General features: G+C 49.9%; 1 protein-coding gene and 1 long non-coding RNA gene across 5 annotated transcripts in view; one reads left to right on the top strand and one right to left on the bottom strand.

Moving 5' to 3' along the window:
* The first annotated feature begins 1,773 nt into the window (after positions 1 to 1,773).
* GABRP (gamma-aminobutyric acid type A receptor subunit pi) overlaps positions 1,774 to 22,243 on the top strand; it is a 36,788-nt gene continuing 16,318 nt past the window's right edge. For 2 of the 4 annotated variants that reach the window (XM_017341251.3, XM_017341252.3), the window contains exons 1-7: positions 1,774 to 1,955; positions 7,602 to 7,698; positions 8,021 to 8,139; positions 11,017 to 11,084; positions 11,764 to 11,981; positions 14,280 to 14,362; positions 21,810 to 21,947. In XM_017341251.3, coding sequence (XP_017196740.1) covers positions 7,646 to 7,698; positions 8,021 to 8,139; positions 11,017 to 11,084; positions 11,764 to 11,981; positions 14,280 to 14,362; positions 21,810 to 21,947 — 679 coding nt within the window. In that variant the 5' untranslated portion in view covers positions 1,774 to 1,955; positions 7,602 to 7,645. Of the gene's footprint in view, positions 1,956 to 3,253; positions 3,335 to 7,601; positions 7,699 to 8,020; positions 8,140 to 11,016; positions 11,085 to 11,763; positions 11,982 to 14,279; positions 14,363 to 21,809; positions 21,948 to 22,243 lie in introns of all 4 variants that reach the window. The other 2 variants (XM_008255379.4, XM_002710375.5) reach the window with 2 other exon arrangements.
* LOC138850058 (uncharacterized) lies at positions 6,316 to 8,543 on the bottom strand. Its single transcript, XR_011389433.1, has 2 exons — positions 8,403 to 8,543; positions 6,316 to 8,222 (listed from the first exon to the last, which is right to left on the bottom strand). It is a non-coding gene; the product is annotated as an uncharacterized lncRNA (long non-coding RNA).

Here is a 22,243-nt window from a genome sequence, read left to right on the forward strand (position 1 = left end):
TGAGATCCAGAGGGGTCAGGGAACCCTCCCAAAGTCATCCAGCTACCCAAACTTTTTTTTTTTCTCATCTAATTTCCGCTGTTCCTGAGTCACAGTTCAACGCCCTCCCACCCCACCCTCCCCACCCTGAATTGTCTTTGTTCCTCTTGGGCCTTTGTTTTGCAGGAGAACATCTTAGAAATTCTGAGAAAAGCCCCAAACCACTGCCCATTCGTGGAGGACCCAAAACCAGCGCCTCTGCCCTCCCTGTCCCCGCCGCCCTCAAGGCTCCCGGGTGAAAGTGAGGCCTCTCAGGAGAAGTGAATGAGCTTTCTCTCCCGATGCCCGCTCCCTGCCATCAGCACAGAAGCGTGTCTGAGGCTGGCGGGACTCCAGAAACTCATGAGGAAGTTGGTTCGGGGCCAAAGGCATCTATGGTTCCTTGTCCAGCGAGGTCCTCCCCTCCTGCCCCTCCTGTACTCCCTGCAGCTCCTGTCGCCTTCTCTCCTACCTCTCAATCTGGGTACCCAGGACTGGCAGGGCTCTCTCTGCACAGGAGCTGGGCTGTGGTATCAGAACAGAAGGCAGAGGTGGGGGGGGGGGGGTGTGTCACTGTGGCACAGTGGGTTAAAGCCCCAGCCTGCAGCACTGGCATCCATATGGGTGCCAGTTCAAGTCTCAGCTGCTCCACTTCCGATCCAGCTCCCTGCTAATGCACCTGGGAAAACAGTAGAAGATGGCCCAAGTTCCTGGGCCCCTGCACTCACATGGGAGACCTAGAAGAAGCTCCTGGCTTTGGATCAGCTCAGTTCCAGCCGTCGTGGCCATCTGGGGAGTGAACCAGTGGATGGAAGACCTCTCTCTCTCTCTCTCTCTCTCTCTCTCTCTCTCTGTAACTCTGCCTTTCAAATAAATAAAATAAATCTTAAAAAAAAAAAAAAGGGAAGATAGCGCCTTTGCACCTGGGCCCACAGCCTCAGCTTCCTCTCGGGCTGCCTCCAGGTGAAAGGCCCTGGAGTTCCAGGGCAATGGGCTGGGAGGAGGGGGAAGAGTGAGGGCTCAGTGAGCTCTGACGAAGCACTTCCACAGGAGGTTTGGATGGCCATGGAGGGGACGGCATCAATCTCTGGAGTGCTCCTGAAAGGACTTTTGGTGGAGAGTTAAATACTTCTCTGGGTGAGGCTGGGATGGCGAAGGAGGAGAGATGGAGACACCCGGCCATATTTCTCCACCCCTTCCCGGTTTGGCCCCTTGAACTCCATTCTCTCGGCCTCTGTGTCTCTGTTTGACCTTGCCAGACTGAAAAGCAGCAGATCTTGGGGCCTGGAAGTCTCTTCTAGCACAGAGTTAGCTTCCTGTTGATGCTCTTAAAATGCACAACCAGGAATCTGAGTTTTAGAAGTCGCCAACCGCTCATTTTGTGAACGGAAAGCTGAGGGCCAAAGAGGTGAAAAGGCTTCCCTGGGGCACGCTGCTGCCACCCCCACCCCCTCCGTGCTGTGGTACCAGGCGGGGGGCAAATTCAGAGCTAACCTCTCCTGGGTCTCTTCTGGCTGGGGCCAGTAGCACAGCAAACACGGGAGCTCACAGCCCCAAGCACGGTACCCAGTTCTGACAGGCTGCCTGCTCTGGGACACGGGTGCAAAGCAGTCTTAGCCCTCTGTAGCCTCCCAGTAGCTCTGCCAGCCGCTGGCCAATTCCCACAGGGAATGGGGGTGGGGAGCAATCAGAGCTCCATCAGGGGAGGAGCCATGGCAGGCCACGCCCACCTCTGTTACTGCCCCTGCTGGTTCAGCGGCTCTCTCCAGAGGAGAGAGGGGCAGAGCCACTCCATCAGAGAGTGGCTGCATGCCCACATCCAAGGGGCAGGGCGGAGCATGGGGAGAGACCTGAGGACCCAGAAGACCATGCCTTGCCTGAAAGTCCTACCTGAAGGCCGAAAGCACCTGCCCTAACAGAGCCTCCACAGCTGTCTGGTAAGGGAACTGCTGGCCCTGCTTGGAGCTTAGAGATGGGAGGGAAGGAGACCCAAATACAGGCCCTGCTGGCCCTGAGGGAAGGCGGCAGGGCCCAGGGCTGCCCAAGCACCTCCTTTGTATCAGCTCTTAGCATCGCATGCACTAGTGATGACCATCGCTTCTGCAAGGAGGAAACTAGGCCACAGTGAGGGGCGCACCATCCCAGAGCCAAGACCAGAGCCCCAGGTCAGAGTGAGACAGAAGGAGTCAGCTCCCAGTGGGGCTCCACTTCTCAGCCACCCGCATGCATTTCCTGAGCAGACAGAAGACAGGTGGCCACGGCTCCAATCACCACGTAATGGCCAGGAGAGTGGGGGACTGTTGGTGACATTGCATCCGGGTGTTGAAATGTCACACTGCACCCCATCAGTATGCACAACTATTCTTAATGTAAAGCTAATTAATTAACTAATTAACTAAGAAGTGTTCACCTCTGGACTGCCAGGCAGCCAAAGCCCACAGACAGGGCACACTCGCATCCCTTTATCTCTTGAGTTCCTTTTTTTTTTTTTTTTCAAAGATTTTATTTATTTAATTGAGTGGTAGAACTACAGACAGGGAGAGGGAGAGACACTGAGAGAGGTCTTCCATCTGCTGGTTCACTCCCCAAATGGCCATGGCTGCAATGGCTGGAGCTGGGAGGATCAGAAGCCAGGAGCCAGGGGCTTCTTCTGGGTCTCCCATGCAGGTCCAGGGGCCCAAGCATTTGTGCCATATTCTGCTGCTTCCCCAGGCCATCAGCAGGGAGCTGGATCAGAAGAGGAGCAGCCGGGTCTCAAACCAGTGCCCATATAGGTTACCAGTGCTGCAGGCAGAGGCTTAGCCTACTAGCCACATTGCCGGCCCTTGTTTCTCAGTTTCTTAAAGGGGACCCAATGCACCCATACCTCTCCCCATCTCAGCCTAACCTGGGCTGCCCGTCTGCTTCCCCACAAACAATTCTGTCTATGCTAAAGTGACTGAGAACAGAGAAGCAGTGCCTGAGCATGGAACCTGGAGTTTAGATTTAAGCTGTGCAGTGTTGGTGTGCTGCGGACCCTGGGAAGGTATTAGAAGGACCTCCACTTCTCAATCTAGAAAAAGAATGCCCTCAGCCACCAAGGTGGCCTTTGTGCCCTGAATGTGGCAGCTGGAAAGGGCTTGAGTTCGCGGTTTCTCAGTCATAGTGGGATCCCTGAATTCCCCATGGAAGGCACTGGAGTGGGAGGAGAAGTCAAGTTCATGTTTAGTGAGTGTTTTCTATTCCCATTTGCCAGACAGGAAAACTGAGGCTCCAAGAAGTTAAATCACTCAAGTGGGTGGCAGTCCGCAGCTCGAGCTCTCCTCTCCAGGAAGAGGTGAGATGATTTTAGCAGGAGAGGCCCTCAGGGTAGGGTAAGAGTGCATGTTCTGCCCCTCCTCGGTAGCCTCCTGTGATCTGAGCACCAGGTTCCCCGCAGGTGCAGGTTCCAGGATTGCTGTCGGGTCCTCCACGTTGGAGGTGCAGAGACACTGCCCTCTAGTGGCTCAGTGCATCGTCTCTCTGCTAGATGCCAAGCCCAGAGTCTTATCAGGACCCCGACCTGAGCTACCCTTCTTCAGCCTGGTGAATACCTAGATAGCCACTGAATGGTCGGCTCCTCTGCCCCATGGGGTGATGGCACCAGCTGCTTCTGTCTCTCCTTCTCAGAAATGGGTTTGGTGTAAGAAGGACAGGAGTCCAGTGTGACTCAGTTCATCTTGGGGGGCTGGGGTCCTCCTCCTGCACCCAGTGCAAAGGACAGGGACGTGGAAGACAGAGAGGGCAGTTCTGGTCATGTCATTGCTGCATGATCTCAGCCAAATCTGAGCCCCAACTTTAAACACGAACACCTGCTGGGCTAGACGGCCGTGAGAATTAAATGAGATTCACCATAGCACGGCACACCAGCAAGCATTTAGATGTCTTCCCCTCCTTCTCCTTTTCTCCATTGTAGAACCAGATATGCTCTCCAGAGCAAGCCGAGTAGGCGGGGGTCACATTTCTGGTTCCGGCTGGGGTAAAGGTTCTCAAAGAAAGAGCCTCCTTATGGAAGGACAGGGGCCCCGGGCCCCTCCGTCTTCTCACCCTAACACAGAGCTAGCCACAGGGAAGATGCTACTCATTGGGAGTCCTGGAGCTGAAAGACTGGGCCATTCTCCAGTCTGCAGGGGCTTCAATAAGTTTGTGGAAAATTGCTTATGAAAAACCATTCATAGATTGCAAAAATTTTTGCAGCAAAATAACTTTATCCTTTCATTCCATTTTCCCATAAACCTTTTGAAGAGGGGCAATTTCCCACAGAAAGAGGGAGAATTGAGGATTATCTCAAAATGAGAACCGACCTAGTTCAGGCTGATCTTGGAGGAAGCTGCGGATGGCCACGGGCTGGGGGAAGAGACAGTATAAGCCGGTAGGGGAGTGGCCAGTGGCAAGCCTCCACATCTTTGTCCAACACTGAGAGGGCCCTTACTCTCCTTGTCCACTTCGCAAATGCAGCACACTCTCAAGAATCAAGTGGTTGTCTCCTTGACTTCCATCCTGGGACGGCCCCCTCCCTCCCTTCTGGAGCTGACTGCTCGCTTCTCTGTGCACCAGGTTCCTAGGAGGAACCCGTACAACCTTTGGACAACTGGGTGAGGGGGTGAGGACCCATGGATCCTGTACACTTGACGCTGGGGACGGGGGAGGGCGGGGCTGGGGGACGTGGACCAAAGGGAGGAAGTATGAATGTGATCACTGGTGGATTGCTCATGTTGATTCTGTAGCTGGTGTTTTTTATGAATGAGAAAGAAAGGACCAAGGTAGAAAAACATTAGGGTGCAGAATTATAAGAGCTTATTTGAATGCAAAATGTTCATTACTGATTTTTTTGAACTTCCAGTTTTTATTTTTTAAGTATGTTTATTTATTTGAAAGTCAGGGAGAGAGAGAGAGAGAGAGAGAGAGACTCTTCCACCCCTGGTTCACTCCCCAAATGGCTGCAACGGTCAGAGCCGGGTCAGGTTGAAGCCAGAAGCCAGGACTTCATCCAGGTCTCCCATAGGGGTTGCAGGAGCTCAAACACTTGGAGCATCCTCTGCTGCTTTCCCCAGACCATTAAGAGGGAGCTGGATTGGAAGTGCAGCAGCTGGGATACAAACTGGCAGCATTACAGGTATCTTTACCCACTACCCCACAACACCAGCCCCCAGTTTTTATATTTTTTAACATTATTTAACAAGAAAAACATTCAATCAACATTTTTAAAAATTAGAATGGTTTAATTTACAGTAAAATAGCCAGCCTAAAATAAAGATTTCATTTAGGGGCAGGGAGGCCAACAGCACCCATTTGAAACAGCAGAATTGCACAGCTGATATTTTTATCCATATATGATGGCAAAGATATGCATCATACAACTTACAACTTTCTTCCCTCCAGAACAGAGTTCCTCCCTGTGATTCTTAGGTCAGTACATTATATTTTTTAAAAGATTTTTTTTTATTTATTTGGAAGACAGAGTTACAGAGAGAGGTAGAGAGAGAGAGAGAGAGAGAGTCTTCCATTTGCTGGTTCACTCCCCAGTTGGCCGCAACTGCCAGAGCTGCACCAGTCTGAAGCCAGGAGCCAGCAGCCTCTTCTGGGTCTCCCATGCAGGTGCAGGGGCCCAAGGGCTTGGGTCATCTTCCATTGCTTTCCCAGGCCATAGCAAGGAGCCGGATTGGAGGTGGAGCAGCCGAGACTTGAACCGGCTCCCATATGGGATACCGGCACTGCAGGTGGCGGCTTTACCTGCTACACCACAGCACCAGCCCCAGTACATTATATTTTGAAAGAGACCTACAACCACTCTGATGATAGGAACACTTTTAAAAACAATTTTTATAAGGGCCGGCGCCGCGGCTCACTAGGCTAATCCTCCGCCTTGCGGCGCCGGCACACCGGGTTCTAGTCCCAGTCGGGGCGCCGGATTCTGTCCCGCTTGCCCCTCTTCCAGGCCAGCCCTCTGCTGTGGCCAGGGAGTGCAGTGGAGGATGGCCCAAGTGCTTGGGCCCTGCACCCCATGGGAGACCAGGAGAAGCACCTGGCTCCTGCCATCGGATCAGCGCGGTGCGCTGGCCGCAGCGCGCCAGCCGCGGCGGCCATTGGAGGGTGAACCAACGGCAAAGGAAGACCTTTCTCTCTGTCTCTCTCTCTCACTGTCCACTCTGCCTGTCAAAAAAAAATTTTTTTATAGAAAACAAAGAACTTAGAAAAATATTCTGTGACACACTAGACTGCTTTCTGTGGGAGGGACTTCAAGGCATTAGTAGAAAAATGAGATCAAAGATAAGCTTATTTTGTGCAAAGAACTTTTTTTTGAAATCCATGATTTCGTGATACACAGTTTCCATGAACTTTTTGATGACTCTTGGTATGAATGGAAAATAACAATAGTTGACCGTGGTTATCTCTAAGATACTAGACTACAGAGAAGGCACGGGGAGGAACTTAACGCATTTGTGTTTGCTTCTGTCTTTTTAGAACAGACTTTGTTTTAAGGAAGTTTTAGGTCCACAGAGAAATTAAGCCCCTGCACACATATGGCCTTCCTCACCAGAGTGGGACATTTGTGGGAAGCAATGAACTTGACACATCACTGGGACTTCCGTGCTTAACCTCACTCCTTTCTGTCCTTGCCTTTCTACGAAGAGCAGGTGCTGTGTTTGTAAGGCAGTACTGCTAGGAGACCCTGAGTACTGAAGGAGGCCCTGAGATCCAGAATGGCTGGGTTTCAGCAAGTGGCCTGGTTCACAGGGCTTGGGCAAGGATGCGCTCCCTCCCAGGGGCTGCCGGGAAGGGGGCCTGACCCAAGAACCCTCCATTCGGCTTCACTGCTGTGACACCCCCTGTCCGGCTGCTTCCTGCTCGCTCTGAGGGACATCTGGTGGCAGCTCCAGGATTGAAAGAGGCCAGACCCCAAGGCACATCTGCACATGGTCCTCTCGCACACCCACAGCTAAGCATCTACAGATGTCTGGGAGGTGTCGAAAGCAGTGGGTGTCCCTGGGCCCAGCAAAGCTCAGGTCCCAGCCAGTTCTGAAAGAAAAGAGCGCTGAGGGGGAACAGGCAGCCTGTCCTGGCCCCCAGGTCTCTTGCGGCACTCACCAGCCTGGGGTTCTTTCCACGAGACGGCTGCCTCCCCGTAATACAGAGATGTGCCCACCGCACAAGGCCATGGAAAGAGTTCAGTGACATCCTTTGTGGGCAAGTGCCTACACATTTCTTGGCACATGGGAAATAACAGAGAAGTGTCTGGCTTGGTCAGAGCGATGCGGAGTAGGGGATGTCCTTCCTAGTCAAGGCAGGACAAGGACGAGGGAAGGGCAGACTGGCTGCATTTCTAGTGCTGGGGAACCACTGTCTAAACATAGTCTCAGCCTCTTTAAGGGGGGATTTCAAACATAATCCTCCAGGTGGACATCGTTCCTCGTGTCCCACAGGGAGCAGGAGCTGTAACCGCAAAGTGTGGAAACCGGCTGTTCCCTGAGCTTGTAGAGAAAATGTTGCACTGATGAGCCACAAGGGGGCGGAGGTGAGCCCTCAGGTTGGTCTGCCTCTCACCTTGCCCCATGTTTCCTTAGGTGGTTCCCACGGCAACCCCTCTCTGTGTGGGCAGCTCCCCAACATGAGCTACAGACTCCACTTGACCTTGGTGTGTCTGCATCTCTTGGCTGGAAGGTGAGCATTGCTACTCCAAAATGACCTTGGCCTGAATTGCTGTGTGTGTGGGATGCGGTGGGCAGGGAGGCACCTCTTCCTACCTGGTACTTGGAAGCTTCCCAAATTTTCATGCTATTTTGATCTATGGCAAATGGGTAACCTGAGGGAGATGCTAATTCACCAGTTGAAAAATGAAGAGATTTCTCTTTAGCAAAGTCACTGCTGGTATGTGGGTGGCACACGTACACATGTGCACACATGCAGAGACACAGATTTACATGTGGACATGGTTATTCACTCCTAAAGAAGCATGTGTGATGAAAACCATTTTCTTCTCCAGGATGTGCATCCAAGGGCATCAGTTTAACATCGAGGTCAGCAGAAGCGACAAGCTGTCCCTGCCCGGCTTCGAGAACCTCACAGCAGGGTACAACAAATTTCTCAGGCCCAATTTTGGCGGTAGGTTCTCAATTCTGAAGGACAGGACAATATGCAGCAGAGGGCTTTGAGAGTTTGCTTGACTTCATTTTCTGACCTGCAGGCTGATAAAGGGTTAATAACGATGGCTCAGGATAGTTGACATGGATTCTTCACATGACCTTGAAGAAAGCACTTGTTTTTCCCTCACCCTGGCAGGAGGCTGCGGGAGCCCCCACCCCCACACCCACCAGCCTCCCATGCACCATCTTTCCTCTGCCTTGACTCCCAGCGTCACCACTCACCTTGTGCCACAAGGACTTCCTGCATGGCTACCTGTCCACACTACCAGCTGGGTGATCTCCCTGGGTCATTGGCCAGCTCAGGACACTTGCACGCACCCCAGCATCCCATTCTGGAGTCTAAACGAGCCGCTCTCCTCCCAGTCCGGGCTCTCTCTGCCATTCTCATCCCCCGCACCCAGCACAGTGCTCCGCAGTGAGTCCCAAACACTCCCAGCCTCTGTGCCTTTGCACAAAGAGACCATTTATCTGCATGGAATTGCCCTTCCAACTGAGTCCCTGGAGAGATGCCAGTTTCCCTCCCAGCTCAAAGGCCACAGCTTGTGAGACTCCTTCTCTGATTCCTCCAGGGTCCATCCCATTTCTTCACATTTGAATGATACCCTCAAATCATAACCCTCACCCTGTAATAGTAAGATCGGCTTTATGTCTGCTCAGCTCTAGGCTAAGTCCTTTCAAAGAATCTTTTTTTTTTTTAAGATTTATTTATTTATTTGAAAGGCAAAGTTACAGAGAAACAGAGGTAGAAAGACAGAGAGAAGTCTTAATCTGCTGGTTCACTCCCCAAACGGCTGCAACAGCCCGAGCTGCGCTGATCTGAAGCCAGGAGCCAGGAGCTTCTTCCAGGTCTCCCACCCGGGTGCAGGGGCACAACCGCTTGGGCCATCCTCCACTGCTTTCCCAGGCCATAGCAGAGAGCTGGACCGGAAGAGGAGCAACCAGGACTAGAACCTAGCACCCATGTGGGATGCTGGCGCTTCAGGTGGCAACTTTACCTGCTATGCCACAGTGCCGCCGCTCATTGAGATGACTGCTTGTGAAGGAAAGAGAGGTGTATTCGGCTCTGGCAGTTAGACTTGAGGGTCAGGTGCAAAGGCGTGTGGGCCAACTCCCTGAGCCACATAGAGAAGTGTTCAAGACCCCCTTTGCTGAACTTGCAGTTCAAGTGCACTGCAGGTGGAGGCTTTACCCACTATGCCACAGTGCCGGCCTAGTCTTACCTCTTCATACTATTGCATTGGCAATTAAATTTCAGCCTGCATTTGGGAGTGGACAAGCATTCAAACTGTAGCAGCACTAGTAAACTCTCTTTTACAGGTGAGAACCCATAGCACAGAGAGGTTTAGCAATCGCTTGAGGTCCTGAGGCTGTTGAGAGGCCAGAACTAGACTCAAAAAGTTCTCTCTGACTCCAAGCTCCCCTTCTTGGCCCTGCACCTTGCTGCCTGGAGGGTCAGAAGACCACTTAGCACCGCACCCCTTCAGCGCCTTCCACAGTGCGCCCTGCAAGATCTCCCCTTTTCCACTCAATTATTTTTTTACTTATTTATAATTTATTTAATTATGCTTTAATTTCATTGGCTCTAAAGCACTATTTCCTCATTCCTACCTACATTCCATGGCTTAATTTCCTTAGATTAGTACTTAGGCTTCTTTGGTCCCTACTGATTAGATGTGTGTTAAGCTTCCTTTAAATCCCACCTCTCTTCTTCCTGGCTAATGCATTGTCCCTGACCTCTGAGGCACCCTCAGGCATTCGCTGCAAATGAATGTTACTGCAGCTCTTCACCTGGTAAGCAAAGTGGCTCCTTCTCCAAAATTGGCCAGGGTTTGGGAAGAGGTGGGAAAGGAGGGGGAGTCTCATTGGTGGAGCCCCTTTTATTACATGACAGACCCCATGTGGGGACTTGGTCCAGACGACCACTCAGGAGCGCCTTCCAGGAGTGCAGGGTGGGCACTGTGCTCACGTCTAATCGGCAGGGACCCTCTCCACGACCCAGTGCCCTCATTTAATTCTTCCTGCTTTGGGTGAGAAAATCACAGCTCCGAAAAATCCCAAAACTTTTCCCAGATCACAGAGCTGGGACGGGCCAGAGCTGACACCTAGACCCACATCTTTCAAACTCCAGCCTTTTCTTCCACAGTGGAGAACCCTGCCCCGGCCTGGTCTGCCCTGGCTTCTCAGCAAGGCAGCTCTGAGGCCTCCACCTGCAGAGCTAACACTGCACAGAGCCCTGACTGCGCTGGGGGCATCTGCCCAGAATCCAGGATCCAGGCCCAACAGGGTCTGTGTGCACAGCACCCAGTGGGGAAGGTTCCAGAATTATGAAGAGTTTAGGGTTCCTGGAGAGGGAAGGAAGAGGAGGAAAGTATTGGGAGGTCAGCAAGAGCTCAGCTGTGAGCAGCCTTGAAGGTCATTCTGCGGTCAATGTGCTTGGCAGGGGGCAGAAAAAGACTTCTCCGCACAATCAGATGAGCCAAGCTCTGTTACATTTCTAAATGACCCGGCCCTTGCAGGCACCACGGGAAAATCCTCCCGGCCCCATTCTGTGACATATGCACTAGTTAATGCACAGTTAAGAAGCGTGGTCTGTCTCTTACTGAGACAGCTTTGATGTCTGTGCATATAAAGCTGGGTTCCTCCCGAGAAGAGGAAGGTGGAAACTCATCTACACTTCCAGGTTGTTTACATTTTTCTAACAAGCAAGTATTAAAGTATTACTTTTGTCATTTTAATAGTATTTTTTAATGCACCAAGGGAGTGTTGGGAAAGCTTCAGTTTGTGTGTCTATGTCAATCTTCCTGGTGTTTTTGTCTCTTTGTTTCTTCATTCTTAGGAGAACCTGTCCAGATAGCGCTCACCCTGGACATTGCGAGTATTTCTAGCATATCCGAGAGTAACATGGTGAGTGTGGCCCCTCTGTGCTCCACCCGGGGAGCCCCTGTCCCTGTGTTTGGCGGGCACACGCTTTCTGGCTATTCCAACCCGGGAAAGCACACTCACAGCCTTCCTGCACTTGACGAGGCAGAAGTTGGAGTCGTAGCCCCAAAATCGGGACAGGAGGAGATTCTCGTAGATGATCTGAGTATTGGGAGGAAAGTGGGCTCAAAGGCCAGGAAGAGAGAAACTCTGGAAGAAAGTTGGGTAGTTTAGTGAGAGAGGAAAATTGAGGAAAAGAAGAAAAAGGTCGTGGGGGAGCATGAGAGTGTGAGAAGCTGCTGAAACCCGAGCATCCAAGGGGCTCTCTCGACAATCCTCTGGGGGAGAGGGAGGCTCTGTGGCCCAGGGCAACGTGAGCCTCCATGCCCAGTGAGTGAAGGCCCTGGATGTGAGTCTTCTCTTTGGCAGTGGGAGTTATCATCTAGAATATGCAAAGCCTTCTCATTGCTACAGTCCCCTGTTGCCGAGACAGAAGCTTATGCGGCCGTGTGTGTGTGTGTGTGTGTGTGTGTGTTTGCATGTGCGTGTGTGTGTGTGTGTGCTCTTGATCAAAGTGGAAGGGGGAGGGGCTTATGTTTTATTTTGTTTTGTCCTCTCCTGCCCCCTCCCCACCCCGTCCATCTCCATCCCCTGCCTCCCCCAGGACTACACAGCCACCATATACCTCCGACAGCGCTGGGCAGACCAGCGGCTGGTATTTGAAGGCAACAAGAGCTTCACGCTGGACGCCCGCCTTGTGGAGTTTCTCTGGGTGCCAGACACTTACATCGTGGAGTCCAAGAAGTCCTTCCTCCACGAAGTCACCGTGGGAAACAGGCTCATCCGCCTCTTCTCCAATGGCACGGTCCTGTACGCACTCAGGTAAGCAGGCACCTGGGACTGCCCCAAGCTGCAGAAAAAGGCATAGACACACCCTGGATCACTCTGATCTCTACTGAAAGAGCCACTCTGAGGTCACATACACCCCGTGCTCCTGCCCCGTGGATCCTGGTTCCTGTAACAGAAGAGCCCTTTCCTAGTCCACTGAACAGCTGCTCTGTGCCAGGCCTTGGGCTGAACACTTAAAACACAGAGCTGAACATACAGCTTCATCCTGTCCTCCAAAACACAAACAGGGAAACAAGGGAAGACCCAGGTATTTGCACCCAAGTTGAGGAAGGGGTTAGTGGTCTGGGGTGATGGTAGAGGATGTTGGCACAGGATTCTGAGCGAATGCTAAAGGGTGAAAGGAAGTTAGCGAGGGAAGAAGGAAAGACCATGTCAAGTAGCAAACACAGGAGCATTCGAGAACTTTCCTTCCCCTGGGCCCCGTGGAGCAGGGGTGGTTCCAGAATAGAGATCCAGAATCTGTACTTGTATGAGTCAAGTGTGCTCAGAGAGGTGCAGGGCTGCAAGGCCTCTGCCGCCTGCACCCATCCACTCCCCTCGGCCCTTCCCAAACCTCAGGGGTCAAAACTCCCTCTGCCCGTTTGTCCATAGAGATGCTGGTTGGTGGAACATGAAAGGGTGTTCCAAGGTGCTGCATGCGGCAGCCCCAAGGCAGAAGACTCATCCTGAGCAAGGGATGTGCAAGGACCATGCACACCTAACACTCTCAGAGGCCCTGGGGAGAAGAGTGGAAGCCAAATATCCATGGGACTGATCTTTAATCCCAAGAAAGAGTCTGGAGTAATCAAGGGTGGACCCAGCTGCTCTGTTAATTGAATCACTGGACACCCATTGGTTGCATCAGATTTTTCTTATAGATTTATTTATTAATTTGGAAGGCAAAATTACAAGACAAAGAGATCTTTTATCTGCTGGTTCACTCCCCAAATGACTGCAGCAGCCTTGAGCTCCATCTGGTTCCCATGTGGGTGGTAGGGGCTCAATTGCTTGGGCCATCCTCCTCTGCTGTCTCAGGTGCATTAGCAGGCAGCTGGATCAGAAGTGGAGCATTCAGGATTCAAACTGGTGCCCATATGGGATGCCAGTACCACAGGCAGTGGTTTAACCTGGTGCATCACAAGGCTGGCCCCTCAACTCCTCTTTCATGAACCCTAACTAGAATTTCCCTTTGAACGCCATCCCCAGTCTGCATTAATGCCCTTCTCCGTGTTCCCACAGTGTATGTGTGCATTTGGCCATGTGCATGTCTGCACGCATGCATGTTCATGTTTCTTATTGTGGCACAGAGAACTACTCTGTGTCAGGTGGCAAATGATGGGTAACGGGTAATTGAGTCAGGCAGATTAGACTGCGAGTTCCTGTTGCGCCCCCTTGGAACCTCTGTGGCCTTAAGAAAATTACTTGACTCTGAGCCTGTTTCCTCAGCACAAAATGGAGAAACATATTATTATTTTCTTAGCAGTGGAGCTGTGCAAAGGGATAACAGGTGTGAAGCTCTCAGCTCAAGGAATGACCACCAGTAAGCACTTGGTAAATAGTAGTTGGCGCTACTCTCTGGCTCCTGTAAGGGAGTTTGAGCTGTCTCCTGGTGGCACCGTGACGTCATCACCTCCACAGTGCTTGATTAATACGGGTGTTTCATGAAAATGTGTAGCACTGAAGAAGAAGGACAATAAGGCCCTGTCAATTCACATTCCCACTGTGAGGGCTTCACTAATTGAGCACTGATTGCATATCTCCAGGTGCTAAGCCCACAAGCCACAGGGCCTGGTGCCCTCCACTTCCTCTGCAGGATCCTGAACCCCTCCAGGAGGCAGGGAGCTGTGAGCAGAGCCCAGCCAGGAGACCTGGGCCCCAGTCTCGGCTCTGCCATTTGGGGCTGTGTGAGCCAAGGTTAGTCCCCAAGACTATTACCAAATAGTGATGATGTGACCGGGATCACTGTTCTAGCCCCATGAGGGTTTGTCTGAAGATTACACTTAAAAGCTGGATGGAAACAACATCTCCAACAAGCCAATGAGTGAGTCTGTTCTGCACTATGGTGGGATTCTGCCCCTGAATTGGCAGCACCCCAACTTTCTGCACTCTGGACCCCACTTTAACTGAGTCTCACAAGTGTTGTTTAGGACAGAAAATCTCAAGGACACTTTGGATGTAGGCGCCAAGGCACGTGTCACTGTAAGAGTCAGGTGAAAGTCCTCACGAAGTAGCGAGGGAATGGCTACTTTCACACCTTGCTCGTAACACTCCCTTTGAATCCCCTTTTCTTAGAATCACCACGACGGTTGCGTGCAACATGGATCTTTCTAAATACCCCATGGACACACAGACGTGCAAGCTGCAGCTGGAGAGCTGTGAGTACCCTGCAGCCCCCAGTGGTGATTTTCCCGGGAGGCTTGGCTCCCTGTGCTCATGAACAGTGTAGAGTAGACGAGTAGAGTGTCCTCTCCTTTCTTTTGTGGATTCACAAGTTCACTCAGCCCCTCTGACTATGCTTCCAGACAGACCTAGGGGCTCTTCTGAGGAACTTTCCAACACTGCACTTTTAGGGGAGGACCGCCGAGCATCAGTACCAGATACCCCCACCTGTGAGTAGACGAGACCAAGGAAATGCTTTCATGCAAGTAGTGGTCTAGACCAGGGAGCATGTGGCAAATCCAGCCCACCGCCTGTTTCTGTAAATGAAATTTCACTGGTGTACAGCCATGCCCATCATCTACCTCTTGTCTATGTCAGCTTTTGCACTGCAAAGGCACAATTGAGTACTTGTGGCAGAGCCTGTCTGGCCTGCAAAACCTGAATTATTAACCTTCTCCTCTGCCGCAGAACTTCTAAAAACCTCTAATAAGATCATTACAAGTGAAATTCCAGAACGCGGTGGCAGCATTTTCCAAACCTACTTAGCCATGTCATACTGCTTCCTGTGTGTTCTTGTTGGACGGTCGTTTTATAAAGTATGTTGGTGACTACAGAGCTAGACTCTCTCCTGATACCTAAACTTTTCTCTATTCATGCCATTTATTTGGCTGCTAAGCCTCAAAAGGTCCACGATGAGAGAGGTGAGTTCTTCATAGTCACCCGTAGGCATGGTCTTCACCCACCCCACCCCTCACGCCACCAAAATCCAATAACCACAGGTCCTACAGAAGCTGTTGAAGAGGCCACGGACTTTTTGTCAATGTTCTTTTCATTTGCCCACAGATAGGCAAAGGCACTGTGTTTACTTATTTTTTTTAAGGATTTATTTTATTTATTTGAAAGACAGAGTTCCAGGGAGGTAGAGACAGAGAGAAAGGTCTTCCATCTGCTGATTCATTCCCCAGATGGCCGCAAAGGACAGAGCTGTGCCAGTCCAAAGCCAGCAGCCAGGAGCTTCCTCCAAATCTCCCATGCAGGTGCAGGGACCCAAGGACTTGGGCCATCTTCTGCTTTCCCAGGCCATAGCAGAGAGCTGGATCAGAAGTGGAACTAGACTGAGAGCTAGAGTCAGAAGTGGACTAGAACTGGTGCCCATATGGGATGCCGGCACTTCAGGCCAGGGCTTTAACCCACTGCGCCACAGCGCCTGCCCCAGGCACTGTGTTTTCTTTCTTCTTCTTCTTTTTTTTTTTTTTTTTTTTTTTGACAGGCAGAATGGACAGTGAGAGAGAGAGACAGAGAGAAAGGTCTTCCTTTGCCGTTGGTTCACCCTCCAATAGCCTCCATGGCCAGTGCACTGCGGCCAGCGCACCACGCTGATCCAATGGCAGGAGCCAGGTACTTATCCTGGTCTCCCATGGGGTGCAGGGCCCAAGCATTTGGGCCATCCTCCACTGCACTCCCTGGCCACAGCAGAGAGCTGGCCTGGAAGAGGGGCAACCGGGACAGAATCCAGCTCCACGACCAGGACTAGAACCCGGTGTGCCGGCACCGCAAGGCAGAGGATTAGCCTATTGAGCCGCGGTGCCGGCCCCAGGCACTGTGTTTTCTAAAACAGCCTCACAAAGCACTGCAGAGAAGGGAGAGAGACTAGTGAACTATAGACTTCTGGCAGGAGACAACACAGGTGTCTCCAGCCTGCCAGTGCCCTGATCTGCTTGAACTTTTTCATCAGCAACAATCATAATATAAATGTTCTTTTCCTGATAAATACTATAGCATCCATTCATCAATTGCTTTCTCCCTGCCAGGCAATCTATTAGATGTTTTTCAGAATCCTGAGATGAATACCGCTTTTTTCACCTTACAGGAACAGAAATTGAGGCTCATTATGATGTAGTAACTTTCTCAAAGGAACACAGTAATAAGTATCAGCACTGAAACTTGAACCCAGATAGCGTGGGTATTTTTTTAAAAGATTTATTTATTTATTTGAAATTCAGAGTTAGAGAGAGAGAGAGAGAGAGAGAGAGAGAGGTCTTCCATCCACTGGTTCCCTCCCCAGTTGGCCGCAACGGCCACAATGGTTGGAGCTGTGCTGATCTGAAGCCAGGATCCAGGAGCTTCTTCCGGGTCTCCCACGTGGGTGCAGGGGCCCAAGGACTTGGGCCATCTTCTACTGCTTTCCCAGGGCACAGCAGAGAGCAGGATCAGAAGTGGAGCAGAAGGGACTCGAACCGGTGCCCATATGGGATACTGGCACTGCAGGTGGCGGCTTTACCTGCGCGCCACAGTGCGGGCCCCAAGTGGGTGTTGATTCCAAAGGCTTGCTAGTTCTGACAGTTCTTCCACTCAGCTGGAGTCACACTGAGACATTGTCCCAGAGGCTTGTTTGTGACCTGAGCTATATTTTTTTTCCTGGGGGCACCATAAAATGCCTTTAAACAGTAATATGAGGATAATTTTTAATAACTCCTTCCCAGTTTCCCCAGTAGCCATTTATTATTATTTTCCAAAAATCGAGTAATCTCATGATACTTGTTTAGGATTGCCCAAATCCTGCTGGAATGTTGAGCTGAACACCAGACCATATCATGATCCCAAACATATTCCTGTGCCAGCTCCTTGTCATGACTCAGGATCAAAGCCAGTATTTTCCCTTTCCTGTGTGTCCCAAGGAAAGCTATTAGTATCATCTCAACAATGTAGTTTGGCATGTCGTTCCTGTAGTCTCCAGCTAGCCTGTATGCCTGGTTGAGTTCTGCTTGTCTGTCTTCATTTAAATGCAATCATTTCATCCATTCAACACACAATGATTGCTCCGTGTTACCCATGGTGGTAGGTATTTTCAATGCAAAGATAAATTGACGTTCCCATATTCAAGATGCTTTTAGTCTAATACAGGACTTTGAAGTAATTAGGGAAGAATATATGGTAACAGTAAGAAGCAATGGTAGCCAGCACCACAGCTCACTAGGCTAATCCTCCGCCTTGCGGCACCGGCACACCGGGTTCTAGTCCTGGTCGGGGTGCCGGATTCTGTCCCGGTTGCCCCTCTTCCAGGCCAGCTCTCTGTGTGGCCAGGGAGTGCAGTGGAGAATGGCCCAAGTGCTTGGGCCCTGCACCCCATGGGAGATCAGGATAAGTACCTGGCTCCTGCCATTGGATCAGCGTGGTGTGCTGGCTGCAGCGCACCGGCCACGGAGGCTATTGGAGGGTGAGCCAACGGCAAAGGAAGACTTTTCTCTCTGTGTCTCTCACTGACCACTCTGCCTGTCAAAAAAAAAAAAAAAAAAAAAAAAAGAAGTAATGGTATTGTGGAGACCTGGGGGAGTTCAGAGGTTTCCCAAGAGATGTGTCACTCAGAATAAGACATTAGGGTTGGCCAAAAGGACAAGGAGGAGTATGACACAGAATGTAGTAAGGCAAGGGAAACAAGAAGGAACACAGCAGAGGTTAGAAATTACAAATACACAAAGCAATCCATGACATTTCTCATGTGACTTCTTCCAACTTCTCAAAGAAATTATCTGATGTATGTGAAGCCTAAGGCGGTAATGCCAGTCAATGGATACCTAAATCATAATCTGGAAATTTGCTGGTGATGAAGAATGAGAACTTCCTCAATTTGCTCAATTATGTCAAATGAATTCCATGGCATTGTTAAATAATCTCTGTTGTTCCTTAGTAAGCCACTCTGAAGTGCCCACCAGACTTGCGCACCCATGCTAGGAAACAGTGCCGCAGATAGGCCGAATGAAGGCACGAAGGCCTGGCCGTGAAGGGAGGAAGTGACAGTCAAGCTTCAGAGACTAGCAGGCACTCCGCACGTGAGGACACGCTGGACAGCATCAGGGAAGCACGCCTGCGATGAGGCAGGAGCCATTTTTCAGAAGTAGACATTTAATTAAAGATTCAGCTTAATTATCTCATTGATGAAATGCATGCAAACCCATCTGCATACAATACAGCTGTTTGGTGGCAGAATAAAACTTGAGTTGATCACAAAGAGGACTCGTTTTAGTCCCACGTGGAAGAAGTAATTGGCCTCCATGTGTCTTGGCTGGGCTCATCTGAAATCCCTGGCGCAAGATTCTCCTGGAAACTTCAATGCTCTGCTTACCCAGATACCATCCCTAGTGAGCAGAGGGATCTTTTACTGAATGCTTATTAGCAGTTATTTGGGTACAGAACCCTTGCTAAGGATTTCCTTCTGAACGTTGTCCCTAGAAAACGGATACCACCTCCCAATTCCCCCATCCGCCAGATACGGGAAAGAGAGGCAACCGTGTAAGGATTGGGAGCATTTGCTCATTGTCAAAGCAAAGGGTCCAAGTGTGAATTGCACTGCCCACTTCTGGAGGTATTTTTCACTTAGGGGGTGGAGTAGGGATCCCACACCTGTTTGGATAACTAAGCTGGCTTCCAGATACTTTTGCATGCTTCTAAAGGAAAGCCCTCCATTTTTACCTGAAAATACCCTATGAGCTTATGGCCGGATTTGTCTTTCCTGTGAAGAGGGAGATAAGCCCACCAGACAATGGCTCTCATAAACTGAGACTTAACAGTATGTCACATTTCTCAGTAGCCTTTGAAATGGAAAGCAGTGGAGTTGTGTGTTTAAAATCACAGGTACTGAAATCACAAGACTTTTCTTATCACTAGCTGTGCGACTTTTGTTGAGTAACCAACCTCTGTGGTCCTCAGTCCCTCATCTGTGAAGTAGGAAAAATAATAGTCTGGCTCAGTGGGTTGTCTTTTAACAGCCTTATTGAGGTTTAATGCACGTAACATAAAATGGGTGCATTTTAAGTGGGCAAAGATTTTTAGTAGATTTAAGGAGTTGTGCACCCATTGCCATACTGCTTTGCAAGAAGGCTTCTGTCACCCCAGAGAGACCCCAAGTGCTCATCTGCAATCACTCCTTATTCCCCCCACCCGCCCCCCAACAATAACCTGCTCTCTGTCTCTGAGGGTTTGCCTTGGTGACATATTTCATATTAAGGAAGCAGTACAATCTGTGGTTTTTGGCATCTGGCTTCTTCCACTTAGTGGATTGTTTTTGAGGTTCAGACATGCTGTAGCATGGATCAGGGATTCATCCTTTTTGTTCCTGAGTTGCAACAGCATTCTTTCATGTAGAGATAGATAAGGCTACAGGCACCGGTACACGTACAGGCAGAGTACAGGCAAGGCACAGGTGTACATTCATCGGTTAGGTTGCTTGGTTTGTTACTATCTTTGGGGTGTTAGGAATAATGCCGCTGTGAACATTTGTGTACAAGTTTTTGTGTGAACATGATTTTATTTCTCTTGGGTAAATGCCTAGGAGAGGACTTCTAGGTCAAATGCTACATTGAAGTTTTTAAGAAACTGCTAAACTCTTTTCCATAGGAGTTGTAACATTCGACAATGTGACAGCTTGCCCTCAGCACCAGTTATTGTCTGTCCCTCTTATTATAGCTGCTCTATTGAGTGCAAAGTGGTATCTTGCGATTTTGATTTGCATTTCCTAATAATTAATGATGTTAAATATCTTGTGTACCTATTAGCCATTAATATGTCTTCTCAAAGAGTCATTTTGGAAGATAAATGAGATGATAATGTTATAAGGCTCTTATAGTTGCTTACTAAACAATAGATATTATTATTATTTTTATCATCTTCATCTGTGGGCTTTGAGATTAAAATTTTCTATTTTACAATCCTGATTTTTTTTCTAGCTTGCCTTCTGATCTTGAGAAAGTTAAGCAAACTCTCTGAATATAAGAATTTTTATGTATACAATGGGAAAACATATAGTCCCTCAATTCTAAGGGACAGTGTTTATTGAATAATCATATTTAGGAAAAAATGCAAACTATAATACACACATACACACACACACACACACTGTAAGATTCATGCAAACTTCAGAGCTTTTTAAAAATGTGTCCTCTTAGGAACCACCATAGTGGCACAGCAGGTTAAGATGCATCCCATACTGGAATGCTGGTTAAAGTCCCAGCTGCTCCGCTTCTGATCCAGCTTCCTGCCAATGCACCTGGAAAGGTAGAGGAAGACGGCCATGGTCACCCATATGGGAGACCAGGATGGAGTTCTAGACACCTGGTTTTAGGGCCTGGCGCTGTGGCATAGCGGGTTAAAGCCCTGGCCTGAGGTGCCGGCATCCCATATGGGCATGGGTTCTAGTCCCGGATGCTCCTCTTCCGATCCATGGGGGACCTGGAGGGGCTCCTGGCTCCTGGCTCCTGGCTTCGGATCGGTGCAGCTCTGGCCATTGCAGCCATCTGGGGAGTGGACTCACTGACGGAAGACTTCTCTGTCTCTACCTTTCTCTGTAACTCTTTCAAAAAATAAAATAAATCTGTAAATAAATAAATAAACTCCTGGTGGGCCTAGCCCAACCCTGGCTAGTTCAGCTGTTTGGGGAGTAAACAGTAGATGGAAAATATATCTCTTCCTCTCTCTCTCTCTCTCTCTCTCTTTCTCTCTCTCTCTCTCTCTCTCTCCCTGTTTCCCTGTGTCCTGTCTTTCAAATAAATGAATAAATCTTTAAAGAAGCAATTTAAAATGCCTATTTTAGAATTGAAAAAATGCAGAAATGTCTCTTGCAAGTTTGTGAGTGAAGGATTTCACAGAAATATTTTGTAAAAGTTACTGTTGCTACTGTTATCATATATATTAGTAAATTGCTTTAAGGTTTCAAGCACACATGTTACAGATGCCAATAACGTGGCAAGTTACAGGATTTTTGGTTTTGCTTTTGGATTTGTACCAATGTGGAAATATGCTTCCAGAGTGTCAGGAAAGCCCTTCAGAACTGCTGGACTGTCTGGAAAGACAGTGTCTCTCTTGGGTCTTCTCTGGTTCACAGATATGTGCTCCATAACTGCTGTTTAAATACTGAAGGTCAATATTTACACAGAGAGAGGAGAGGCAGAGAGAGAGAGAGAGGTCTTCCATCCGATGGTTCACTCCCCAGTTAGCTGCGCAAATCCGAAGCCAGGAGCCAGGAGCTTCCTCCGGGTCTCCCACGTGGGTGCAGGGGCCATCTTCCACTGCTTTCCCAGGCCATAGCAGAGACCTGGATCGGAAGTGGAGCAGCTGGGTCTCGAACTGACGCCCATAAGGGATGCCAGCGCTTCAGGCCAGGGCGCTAACCCACTGCACCACAGCGCCAGTCCCAAAGGTCACTTCTAAAGGCTTAGCAGCCACCAGGTGTATATAGTGCTTAGCACAGAACCAGCTCTCCTGGGTAGTCTTAGGAGGTCATTTAATTCTCAATAGATTCCACAATTGCACTGGAGACGTCATGCCAAGTTTTGCATGGACTCATCCTTGCCGGTGTCACCCTCAAGCTAGAGCTCATGCTATCTCTGTCTTACAGCATTTTCCAGATCAGTTCATCCTCGCACTGACTCCAGCTGTTTTATTTGACAGGGGGCTACGATGGAAATGACGTAGAGTTCACCTGGCTGAGAGGGAATGACTCTGTGCGTGGGCTGGAAAACCTGCGGCTTGCTCAGTACACCATCCAGCGGTATTTCACCTTAGTCACCAGGTCACAGCAGGAGACAGGTAACCGGTGTGACGAATTGAGCAAGCCAAGTCAGAAATGTCATCTCTTGTCCACAGAATCCCTCAGCAGAGTGGGAGGGGCGGAGTTGGGGCTCAGCAGTCCTACCTGCCCCACACCTGGTATAGAATTGGTCCACAGTGGGGCAGACCCCTGGGCTAGCTCTGAAGCCTGGCACTATTTATCTCCAGATACTTTCTAACAGCTGTCAAATCCTGTGCCTCTCTTGTGCATAAGATTTACTCATGTTTCGAACCGGAACACAGGTCTCTGCCACTGAAGAATAAAAATATGAGAA

This window comes from Oryctolagus cuniculus, chromosome 6 (assembly GCF_964237555.1).
Source record: "Oryctolagus cuniculus chromosome 6, mOryCun1.1, whole genome shotgun sequence".
In the NCBI taxonomy this organism is placed as follows: domain Eukaryota; kingdom Metazoa; phylum Chordata; class Mammalia; order Lagomorpha; family Leporidae; genus Oryctolagus; species Oryctolagus cuniculus.